The sequence below is a fragment of the Oncorhynchus clarkii genome, chromosome 18, assembly GCF_045791955.1.
Source record: "Oncorhynchus clarkii lewisi isolate Uvic-CL-2024 chromosome 18, UVic_Ocla_1.0, whole genome shotgun sequence".
NCBI classification, from domain to species: domain Eukaryota; kingdom Metazoa; phylum Chordata; class Actinopteri; order Salmoniformes; family Salmonidae; genus Oncorhynchus; species Oncorhynchus clarkii.
Genome location: NC_092164.1, coordinates 42,760,616 through 42,773,168, shown reverse-complemented (window position 1 = coordinate 42,773,168; position 12,553 = coordinate 42,760,616). Strand labels below are relative to the sequence as shown.

Below are 12,553 nucleotides of genomic sequence, written 5' to 3'. Positions count from 1 at the left end.
ACACTGTCACCACCGATAAATTTACTATAATTGAGAATTTCAATAAGCATTTTTCTACGGCTACCCCTACCCCCGTCAACAGCACTGCACCCCCCACAGCAACTTGCCCAAGCCTTCCCCATTTCTCCTTCTCCCAAATCCAGTCAGCTGATGTTCTGAAAGAGCTGCAAAATCTGGACCCCACAAATCAGCCGGGCTAGACAATCTGGACTCTTTCTTTCTAAAATTATCTGCAGAAATTGTTGCAGGTGTCTGGTTAGACTGTAAACTCTCCTTCCAGACTCAAATAAAACATCTCCAATCCAAAGTTAAATCTCGTTGGCTGGCCCTCGTCGCCAAACCCACTAGCTCCAGGTCATCTACAAGACCCTGCTAGGTAAAGTCCAGCCTTATCTCTGCTCGCTGGTCACCATAGCAGCACCCACCCGTAGCACGCGTTCCAGCAGGTATATCTCAAAGCCAATTCTTCCTTTGGCCGCCTCTCCTTCTAGTTCTCTGCTTCCATTGACTGGAACGAACTACAAAAATCTCTGAAACTGAAAACACTAATCTCCCTCACTGGCTTTAAGCACCAGCTGTCAGAGCAGCTCACAGATCACTGCACCTGTACATGGCCCATCTATAAATAGGCCAAACTACCACCTCTTCCCCTACAGTATTTATTTATTTTGTTCCTTTGCACCCCAGTATTTCTACTTTGCACACTCATCTACTGTCAAATCTACCATTCCAGTGTTTTAATTGCTATATTGTATTTACTTCGCCACCATGGCCTATTTATTGCCTTTACCTCCCTTATCTCACCTCATTTGCTCACATTGTATATATTATTTTTCTACTGTATTATTGACTGTATGTTTGTTTTACTCCATGTGTAACTCTGTGTTGTTATATGTGCCAAACTGCTTTGCTTTATCTTGGCCAGGTCGCAGTTGTAAATTAGAACTTGTTCTCAACTTGCCTGCCTGGTTAAATAAATAAAGGTGAAATATATATATATATATTTATATATATTTTTTTAAAGACAGGGAATTTTAAAATTTTTACCCCGTTTTCTCCCCAATTTCGTGGTATCTTGTCTCATCGCTACAACTCCCGTACGGGCTTGGGAGAGACGAAGGTTGAAAGTTATGCGTCCTCCGATACACAACCCAACCAAGCCGCACTGCTTCTTAACACAGCGCGCATCCAACCCGGAAGCCAGCTGCACAAATGTGTCGGAGGAAACACCGTGCACCTGGCAACCTTGGTTAGCGCGCACTGCACCCGGCCCGCCACAGGAGTCGCTGGTGCGCGATGAGACAAGGATATCCCTACCGGCCAACCTCTCCCTAACCCGGACGACGCTAGGCCAATTGTGCGCCGCCCCACGGACCTCCCGTTTGCGGCCAGTTACGACAGAGCCTGGGCGCAAACACAGAGTCTCTGGTGGCACAGCTGGCGCTGCAGTACAGCACCCTTAACCACTGCACCACCCGGGAGGCCCCAAGACAGGGAATTATTACTAAGATTAAAATGTCAGGAATTGTGAAAAACTGAGTTTAAATGTATTTGGCTAAGGTTTATGTAAACTTCTGACTTCAACTGTACTTACCCGGTAGAGTTCTCCCTTGAGATGTGTTATGGTCATCTCTCCCTCCTTTGGTACAATTTAAAAAAATGAAATGGTCAGATTGGTTAATCACTAAAATGGTCAACATTTTCAAAATGTACTGTTATCCACACAAAATGGACAATTAATAAATCAACAAATGAAGTTCGGCACTGGAAGACTGCGACTCCCATAGTTCTTTCCTTTGCTGAACACTGGTTGAATCTGACTGTGTTCATACCCGTAGAAGCTCCTGTAGCTTGTCACAGCTTTCCCTGTAGCTGCTGAGCTCCTCTTTGACCTCCTTCAGCTCCCGATGGAGCTCAGACATCTTCGCCTCACTGCCTCCCGATGACACCTGGGGAATAGTTAGATGTTAGAAATTCTAAAAATTGGATTTCAAGACAATGGATTTAAGATAATGTCAAGAACAAGAAAGTATTGCAATACTTTAGCAAATCTGAGGCAAAGTAGAATTGTACTGTGTCTGGCAATCGGAGGAACTCCCTTTCACATTAGTTAATTACCCTTTGAAGGTCTTCTTGAAGGTTGGCTATTGCGACCTCTTTTGCCTAAAAAAGTAAAACGTGACAATTGTAACACCCTCTCATGCAATAATAACAGAGGATTAATCTAACATGGTTGTTGAGGGTGATATTACATACCTTGAGCTCCTGCTGGAGTTTATTGCTGCTCTCCTTGTAACTGCTGAGCTGTTCTTTGGTGGCTGAAGCCTCGTCCCTGACCTTCTGTAGCTCCTGTAGAATCTCAGACACAGCCAGCTCGTTGCCTCCAGAAGATGCAGTCTGGTTCAGAGTTCAAAGAGACAGCAGCTTGTCAGCATTTAACCTGTGAAAAACGTCTCCAGGCAGTGTAGGTGTAAGCAAATTTATTCATCCATGGAAACTAGAGCAGGCTAACTCTACCCCACAAAAACTAATTCATAGGATGCGGTGCAGGCTACAGCTAACTTAACCCCAGAGATAATAGTGAAGGCTAAAGTTAACTACCTCTGTGGCTGGAAATGTTCTCTGGCGTCCAACAGGCTTGGTCGTCCTCATCTGATTGAGCAGGTCCATGAGCAAGACCAGCCTCTTCTCGTACTCCAGCACCTCCTCCTCGGAGCTGGAGAGTAACTGCTTCTGCAGCTCTTGGTCCTTCTGCATGCCGCTCAGGCCTACCTCCAGCTCGCGGAGCTTCTCCGTCAGGAGGACCACCTTCCTAGTGGGGCCATGTTTGGCTCCTTGGATCTCCACTGCTCGGGACATTCCTGCAAACCCAAAGCCTGGTACCTCCATCTGTCCCCTGGGATCCTGGTGGACGGATTCTTTGGCTCTCTGGCCCTTGGACTGCTGCGATTGATGCAGCTGTTGCTGGATGGCGCCCAGTTGGGCCTGGCTGACAAGCGCGGTGGCCACCCTCTCCCTCAGCTTGTCCTCCAGGTCCTGGACCTTGCGCTGGAGGTCGTCAGCGTCCTCCTGGGCCCGCTCCACCAGGAACCGGCAGCGGGTCAGTTCAGAGTCTCTCTCTGTGACACAGGCCTCAAGTTTCTGGACGCTAAGGCTTAGCTCCTTCACCCTGGAGGTGGCATTCTGCTCAAGTGCCTGGATCTGAGCCTGCCCCACTACAAATGCCGCCGTCTTATCCCTCAGGGCATCTTGCAGCTCCATCGCCATGTCGTCCGACAGCTCCTTTTCCGACTCGGCTAATGCTAGTCTGCTCTCCTGCAAGCATCGGTACCTCTCCAGCAGCGAGCAGTGCTCGGCTTTGATGGTGTCCAGCTCTAGTGTGGCCAGGTCCATCTTTTGCTTCATTTCGTCATACTCCTCCTTGCTGGGACCTTCGACTTGGCTCTCCAACTGGCGCTTGAGCTCTTCTTCCATCTCTGAGAACTGCTTCCGCTCAATGTTGGCCAGCTCCTCCTGGAGCTTGTCGATAACGGCGTTGAGCTGTTCCAACTCCTCCTCGCTGTTCCTCTTCAGGCGCTGCTGCTCGTTCCGCATGCACTCCACCTGGGACTCCAGATCTCGCAGTAGCTCATCCCTCGCATTGATTTCCTGAAGGGAAGGACAGAGCAGTGAATGTAGGAATAAGGACGAATGTGTGGAGAAAAAAGACCGGCTCATGCTTTCTGTTAAACCTCTGAGACACAGTTGTGCCACGGCATTATAGTTATTGATAATATTTATGTGATAGATAATATATGAGTCTCAGCCAATCAGGTAAAATGTTTGGTTGAGACAACTGTAATAATGGTACTTCAGGTACCAATTATGATTTGTTGGACAATTCTAGGGTGTTCCAAGTGTCTCTTTAGTAAGCCAACTTAAAGAAAAATTCACAACACAACAGAGGCCTACTTACCAAAACCTAAAATAAAATGGTGGGTTACGCCACAACAAAAATACTAAATAAAAGGAACGGCTGTCACACAACACAAACACTTATCCACTATCACAAAGATATACATATATGTGAACAGAAGAACAAGTGGTCTGTCTAACGTATATGTATATGAGGTTACCTTGTTGTCAGGGGCTGTTTCCGTGTGTTGAAGCTTAGCCATCTGCTCATTAAGAAGAGCTATTTCCCTGTGTTTCTCCTCCATCACCTTCAAAAGTGTATCATATGTCGGAGATTATAATCTGCAGGCTCTCAACACACAAAAAACATCACCCTTAAACTGGGACTAAAACAGTAGAGAACATTAAAAGGAGGGGGTTCTTTATCTTTGGGTGGGGATACTACCTATCCCTACAATATTAGCCCAACAAGTACCACATTTGGTGCTTTGGCTAATGTGGCATATATATAGCATTTGCTTGTAAATTACTTCTGTAGCATCTATACAGGCATTATAACTAACGGGTTTATGAAAGCTACATTAAATCTTAAAAGTATATTTTTAATTTAAAATTGGAACTGAAATGTAATATACTGTAGCTAGAGGAGTCCATATTAGCCATTTTTAAAGTTGGGTTGTCTTTTAGAATGGACTATGTTAGTGTCACAGCGGACTATTCACTTGATTGGGGCCAGTTTGCACCGGTGCAGTCTGTTAACACTTATTTCCAAAAGGTTAAAAAGAAAGACCGAAAGGTAAGTTAGAAATTTTAAAAAAGGTTAAATGTAATGTTTCTATCACTTAACACTCTTTTTAATCTATTAGCTAGCTGCAAACATTGCCCAGGTGCAGACCTATCAGTTTGACCAAAAGAGAAGTCTACATGAACCATTCTACATAAAATGATTGGTCTTAATCTACTAGCAGGTTTTTCAGTATCGATAAACATCGTAATATGTTTTTGAAGTGTAGCAACGGTTAATAGCACACTTGTTTTATCCTTTGATATATCTTTATGTAGCTTTGTTTAGCAGATGGATACCACGTGTCAACCTTGCTGCTTTAAGGATTACCTATAGTACAGGGATTCCTATGGCAGTCAATTGAAAAACATTCTAACAGTATTTCTGATTGTCCTCAACTCACCATCACATACTTTTAATGTGAGGCAGTCAATTGCAAATTAGTCTGACATAATGTCTCTTATCTCACCACCACTAGAGATGGGTGCGCTTGACGCATGTCGTGTCGGAGCTTCTCAAAGTCAGGGGGCGTGGTTGAAAGTGCGCACGCATCTCTGCTGTCTCATCCAACCTGGATCGACAGGCCCATTTGGTTTTAATGCAAATGAGAGCACTAAATCCAGCATCACACAGACATTAGCTAACAAAAAGGGCAGCCAACAATGAGTTTTATGATGCTTTAAAAACAACTAGGAAACCTGAAGGATAGGAGGTCAAATCTTGATGCAAGTGATCTTTAGGTCGAATAGTCAAAGCTCTAGAAAGAGGCCAGAGTTGGATTTCCAATTTTTTCACAGTCGGAGCTCGTTCTTTCCGAGTTCCCAGTTGTCTTGAACGTACTGAAGTCTGATATTTGAGTTCCGAGCTCCCGGTTGTTTTGAACCCGGCATTAATGCTCAGCGGGAGACGTCAAGGTATTCCCTTTGAGTCAGGAACCAAAACTCCTCCGTAGTGACCTGTGAATGCGTTAAGTCTGCAGCATTCGGTCACGACAGCTTGATCAGCTGTTCGATTTCACTTACCGGCATGTCAACTGATCCAGGATCACATTCATTGGGAAGGAGGTCTAATTGAGTGCATGTTAACTTCTGACCCACTGGAAATCAGTGAAGAAATAAAAGCTGAAATAAAATATTTCTATCTACTATTATTCTGACATTTTGTATCCTTTGGTACAACTTAACATTTTTTTTTTTTTTGAAGAATTGCAGATTTTTTTGTCTGTTAAAATAACATTGATCAGAAATACAGTGTAGTCATAGTTAGTGTTGTAAATGACTATTGTAGCTGGAAACGGCTGATTTTTAATAGAATATCTGCATAGGTGTAGAGGCCCATTATCAGCAACCATCTCTCCTGTGTTCCAATGGCACGTTGTGTTAGCCAATCCAAGTTTATCATTTTAAAAGGCTAATTGATCATTAGAAAACCCTTTTGCAATTATGTTAGCACAGCTGAAAACTGTTTTTAGTTTTAGCTAACACAACGTGCCATTGGAACACAGGCATGATGGTTGCTGATAATGGGCCTCTGTACGCCTATGTAGATTATCCATAAAAAAGTCTGCAGTTTCCAGCTACAAAAGTCATATACAACATTACCAATGTTAACACTGTATTTATGATCAATTTGATGTTATTTTAATGGACAAAAAATTGCTTTTCTTTCACAAACAAGTACATTTCTAAGTGACCCCAAACTTTTGAACGGTACTGTATATAGGTATATATATATTTTTTTTATGGAATAAGATTATAAAAACATGGTTTGCTTTGTCATTATGGGGTATTGTGTGTAGATCGATGAGGGATTTATTTTTTAAGAATAAGGCTGTAACATAACAAAATGTGGGAAATGTCAGTGAGTCTGAATACTTTCCGATGCACTGTTCTAGCCTGGCTGTGTGGTGGCTAAGGCTAACTACATGCTAGCCTAGCTGTGTGGGGGCTAAGGCTACCTAAACTAAGCAACAAAAAAGAAATGTCCCCTTTTCAGGACCCTGTCTTTCAAAAATAATTTGTAAAAATCTAAATAACTTCACAGATCTTCATTGTAAAGGGTTTAAACTGTTTTCCATGCTTGTTCAATGAACCATAATAAATAAATGAATATGCACCAGTGGAACGGTCGTTAAGACACTAACAGCTTACTGACGGTAGGCAATTATGGTCACAGTTATGAAAACATAGGACACTAAAGAGGCCTTTCTACTGACTCTGAAAAACACCTAAAGAAAGATGCCCAGGGTCCCTGCTCATCTGAGTGAACGTGCCTTAGGCATGCTGCGAGAAGGCATGAGGACTGCAGATGTGGCCAGGGCAATAAATTGCAATGTCCGTACTGTGAGACGCCTAAGACAGCGCTACAGGGAGACCAGACGGACAGCTGATTGTCCTCGCAGTGGCAGACCACGTGTAACAACACCTGCACAGGATCGGTACATCCGAACATCACACCAGCGGGACAGGTACAGGACAGCAACAACTGCCCAAGTTACACCAGGGACGTACAATCCCTCCATCAGTGCTCAGACTGTCCGCAACAGGCTGAGAAATGCTGGACTGAGGGCTTGTAGGCCTGTTGTAAAGAAAGGTCCTCACCAGACATCACTGGCAACAACTTCGCCTATGGGAACAAACCCACTGTCGCTGGACAAGACAGTACTGGCAAAAAGTGCTCTTCACTGACGAGTCGCGGTTTTGTCTCACCAGGGGTGATGGTCGGATTCACATTTATCGTTGAAGAAAAAAAAGAGCGTTACACCGAGGCCTGTACTCGATTTGTGTCTGGAGGGTCCGTCACAGTCTGGGGCGGTGTGTCACAGCATCATCGGACTAAGCTTGTTGTCATTGCAGGCAATCTCAACGCTGTGCGTTACAGGGAAGACATCCTCCTCCCTCATGTGGTACTCTTCCTGCAGGCTCATCCTGACATGACCCTCCAGCATGACAATGCCACCAGCCATACTGCTCATTCTGTGCGTGATTTCCTGCAAGACAGGAATGTCAGTGTTCTGCCATGGCCAGCAAAGAGCCTGATCTCAATCCCATTGAGCACATCTGGGACCTGTTGGATCGGAGGATGAGGGCTAGGGCCATTCCCCCCAGAAATGTCCGGGAACTTGCAGGTGCCTTGGTGGAAGAGTGGGGAAACATCTCACAGCAAGAACTGGCAAATCTGGTGCAGTCCATGAGGAGATGCAGTGCAGTACTTCATGCAGCTGGTGGCCACACCAGATAGACTGTTCATTTTGATTTTGACCCCCCCCCCCCCCCTTTGTCCAGGGACACATTATTCAATTTCTGATAGTCACATGTCTGTGGAACTTGTTCAGTTTATGTCACAGTCGTTGAATCTTGTAATGTTCATACAAATATTTACACCTGTTAAGTTTGCTGAAAATAAATGCAGTTCACAGCGAGAGGACTTTTCTTATTTTGCTGAGTTTACATGCTAGCCTAGCTGTATGGGGACAAAGGCTACCTACATGCTAGCCTAGCTATGTACTGGCCGGTTACCTGGAGCATGCTGTCCTTGGTCTCCAGGTCTTGCTGCTGGGTGCTCAGCTCCTTCCTCTGGATCTCCAGCTGCATGTGGAGCTGCTGCACCTCCTCACTCTTGTTCTCCAGCTCTTCCCGGAACTGCTCAAGCTGCTCCTCCAGGTTACTGATCTGGAGGGGAGGAGTGGGAAGGGGGGAGTCAGGCTGGCGTGTTGTGTGTTCTTGTTTAACTGAGGACCAGGGCATCGACACATGAACAGGGGACTTGAAATCCAAGTGGGGACCTGTCCTGGACCTGTCTTGTGTACATCATTGGTAATTGAAGGAGTGTGATTTGAGGCGAGGTGAAAGATGGCAGGCAAAGGGATGCAACAAGCAGAGGAATGGCCCATTTTGTGTAAATCATTGGGGGCGTGATAACCAATCAAGATTTTTGCTGACTTTGCTGGATTGGCTACTTATATATTCCCTTCCAAACATGTGAAAGAAAGAAACCTCCCATAAGTCTAATACATTACTTCTTTCTCTTTCCTGTCCAGTGCCTCTCTTTCAGTCTGTAGCTGAGCCTCCAGTGAGGAGTCACCAGGCCCACTAACAGACACATCCTGCCTCTTATCCTCCACCTGAAACACACATGCACGCAACGCCACAATATTATTATTTAGCAACCAGGTCATGCGTGGCGAACACACACAATAATACACGCAAGCACACACACAACTGCACAGCCATACATCATATACAGTAGCTGCGATCTCATACACTTAATCATCTGTGCAGTAGCAAGTTATGGGGACATTTCTTTCACTGCTCAGTGTTTCAGCCTGCCAACAGTGATATTGGTTGCGGTACTTCAGGGGTGTCAAACTCATTCCATGGAGGGCCGAGTGTCTGCGGTGAGGGGGGTTCCTTAGTAATTAGTGAACTTAATTAATCAATGAAGTACAAGGGTAGAGTGAGAACCAGCAAACACTCGGCACTCCGTGGAATGAGTTTGATATGTGCAGTACTTGGGTGCAGTACTCATTATTATGGGCGCACACACACATTCTCAGCCCTGACATCAGGGACTGTCTGTACAGTCTCCTTTCTTACTAATGTACACACACAAACACCCATATACACATGTAGCTTCACGCTGTCATTCTCTCACACTCAACCAGAACATACAAACTCTCATTCTGAAACAGTCACACACTCCATCTTCTCTCACTCACACACCCCCGCTAACATTAACACAGCATCATTAACTATTCCCACTCCATTGTCCCTCTCCTCTCTTTTTCATCTTCCTCCCTGTCTCTCTCCACCCCTCCCCCCCTTTGTCTCTCTCACCGTCTCTGTGCTGGCCAGCAGAGCCTGCTCCAGCTCGCGGATGCGGCCCTCCAGCTTGTCGATCTCCTCGTTGCGCTCGCCCGCCTCGCGCTGCAGCTGCTCAGACGCCAGTAGCAGCTCGCTGCACCAGTCCGCCTTCTCCCTCAGCTGCTGGGTCAGCTGATCCACCTGGGAGAGGATAGGGTTGAGGAGGAGAAATGAGCGGGAGGAGAGAAGGAGGGAAAGAGGGGTTTTCAGTGAGGATCGTACAGTCTGTAGCTTCAATGTATCAATGTGGCTAGCTAGTAGCAACACAACACAGTAACTGGGAGGTCAGCTGATCCACCTGCCGTTTGGAAAAGAGGGAGGGAAAGAGGGGGTAGTAGGGCTGGGAATTGCCAAGGACCTCACGGTACAATATTATCAGATACTTAGGTGCCGATACGATATATATTGCAATTATCGTGATTCTATTTGTATTGCTATTCGATACTGCAATCGAATTGCAATTTGATGTTCCAAACATATTGCTCAAAGACCGCATGAGAACATTTTGATTTTGATTGTTCATGGAAATAAAAGTGCTGGAACCATGTTGGCTCACTATTTAGAAAGAAGCTATGGAGAAGAAGCTATAGGATGAAAAATACCAGAGTTTTGGCACAGGTAGAGCCAAATAGCGCTAGCTAAGTAACAAAATAAATTAAAATTGCGTATTTTCCAAATCGATACTTGGAGTCTAAGCATTGATATAAAAAAAAGTATACTACGATAATTAAATGTAGCGATTTTCCCCCTCCATCACTAGGGGTAGAGGGAAGGAGGAGAGCTTCAGCGAGGATGGCAAAGAAAGTCTACCTGTCATTTGCCTTTTGGTAGGCCGTCATTGTAAATAAGAATTTGTTCTTAACTGACTTGCCTAGTTAGATTAAAAAATGTATCAAAATGCAGAATAGATGATATGCTTCAATATGAGAGAAGCTACATTTCAGTATATGTTAGCTACTAGCAATAGCTGTTAGATTAGCTGAGCCACCTGCCGTGTGGGAGAGGGAGGAGCAGAGGGGAGGAGCAGAAGGGAAGGAGAAACAAGGATGGCTTGGCTATGGTGCGGCTGAACAACGGCAGTATTAATGTAAGCGGGAGCAATTCTATGAGGTCAGAGGATCCACACCTGCTACATGGTAGAGAAAGGGAGAAAAATAGGGGAAGAGGGAGGGAGAGGTGGGGTTTTAGTGCAGCTAAAGATATTTATTAGTAGAGCCTTTTCAATGATGCTAGCAGCACTAACAGCTGGGAGGGCAGCGGATCCACCTGCTATGGTGGACAGAGGAATATTTAAAGGGACAAAAAGGAGAAAGAGAGCAGAGGAAGGGAAAGTGGGGGGATCTGACGTGGTTTACAATGACAGGTTGCTACCATGCAACTGATGGAGTTTCGCTAATGAGAGAGGCTGTTTCAATGCAACTAATAGCAATACCTGGGAGGTCAGCTGCTCCACCTGCCATAGGAGAGGCAAAGAGAGGGAGAGAGGAGGGAAGAGGAGGAAAGAAGGAGAGAGAATGGCCTTTAATGAGCATAGCAGTGACTAATAGGAGAAGGTGGAGGGAGAAGGAATGGCGCTAAGATTATGATAGCAGAGAAAGGCTGCTGTGATAAAGCTAAATGCATTTAGCTTAGAAAAAACAGGCCAGTGCAGTATCTACAATGATGTTTAAAAAGAGACAACTATAATTCAATTCAACTAACTCTGAGTGACTTTTAGTGAAACGTTTCCACAACACATGCCACTATAATACGGCTGAAGACTCTGAACACGAACAGCAGCATGGTAATTAATGTAAAACACAGCTGATGGCAACAGCAAGCAGAGCCACTGCCACAGCATGTCAAAGAGACATGGAGCTATGATGATAATGACTTTTAGCTGAAACAAGCCACAACTCAATTGACGTACAATAAACCAGAGACAAGCAGTATGTCACAGCTGTTATGACAGCAGATGCCATGATAATGCAAAGAGAGACCTCCATGGTCAAGATTACGATGATGCTCAGCAGAAATATCATAATGTAATACAGTGGGGGAAAAAAGTATTTAGTCAGCCACCAATTGTGCAAGTTCTCCCACTTAAAAAGATGAGGCCTGTAATTTTCATCATAGGTAGACTTCAACTATGACAGACAAAATAAGAAGAAAATCACATTGTAGGATTGTTTTGGAATTTATTTGCAAATTATGGTGGAAAATAAGTATTTGGTCACCTACAAACAAGCAAGATTTCTGGCTCTCACAGACCTGTAACTTCTTCTTTAAGAGGCTCCTCTGTCCTCCACTCGTTACCTGTATTAATGGCACTTGTTTGAACTTGTTATCAGTATAAAAGACACCTGTCCACAACCTCAAACAGTCACACTCCAAACTCCACTATGGCCAAGACCAAAGAGCTGTCAAAGGACACCAGAAACAAAATTGTAGACCTGCACCAGGCTGGGAAGACTGAATCTGCAATAGGTAAGCAGCTTGGTTTGAAGAAATCAACTGTGGGATCAATTATTAGGAAATGGAAGACATACAAGACCACTGATAATCTCCCTAGATCTGGGGCTCCACGCAAGATCTCACCCCGTGGGGTCAAAATGATCACAAGAACGGTGAGCAAAAATCCCAGAACCACACGGGGGGACCTAGTGAATGACCTGCAGAGAGCTGGGACCAAAGTAACAAAGCCTAAAATCAGTAACACACTACGCCGCCAGGGACTCAAATCCTGCAGTGCCAGACGTGTCCCCCTGCTTAAGCCAGTACATGTCCAGGCCCGTCTGAAGTTTGCTAGAGAGCATTTGGATGATCCAGAAGAAGATTGGGAGAATGTCATATGGTCAGATGAAACCAAAATAGAACTTCTGGGTAAAAACTCAACTCGTCGTGTTTGGAGGACAAAGAACGCTGAGTTGCATCCAAAGAACACCATACCTACTGTGAAGCATGGGGGTGGAAACATCATGCTTTGGGGCTGTTTTTCTGCAAAGGGACCACGACGACTGATCCGTGTAAAGGA

At 44.9% G+C, this 12,553-nt stretch overlaps 1 protein-coding gene across 2 annotated transcripts in view; it reads right to left on the bottom strand.

The window, feature by feature from the left end:
- Positions 1–12,553, bottom strand: part of LOC139373535 (A-kinase anchor protein 9-like) — a 139,227-nt gene that overhangs the window by 21,682 nt on the left and 104,992 nt on the right. For both annotated transcript variants that reach the window (XM_071114157.1, XM_071114158.1), the window contains 9 exons: positions 9,514–9,681; positions 8,697–8,801; positions 8,197–8,349; positions 4,116–4,202; positions 2,602–3,648; positions 2,257–2,397; positions 2,119–2,163; positions 1,833–1,949; positions 1,595–1,639 (listed from right to left, as the gene is read on the bottom strand). In XM_071114157.1, the coding sequence (XP_070970258.1) occupies positions 1,595–1,639; positions 1,833–1,949; positions 2,119–2,163; positions 2,257–2,397; positions 2,602–3,648; positions 4,116–4,202; positions 8,197–8,349; positions 8,697–8,801; positions 9,514–9,681 (1,908 nt within the window). The remainder of the gene's footprint in view (positions 1–1,594; positions 1,640–1,832; positions 1,950–2,118; positions 2,164–2,256; positions 2,398–2,601; positions 3,649–4,115; positions 4,203–8,196; positions 8,350–8,696; positions 8,802–9,513; positions 9,682–12,553) is intronic.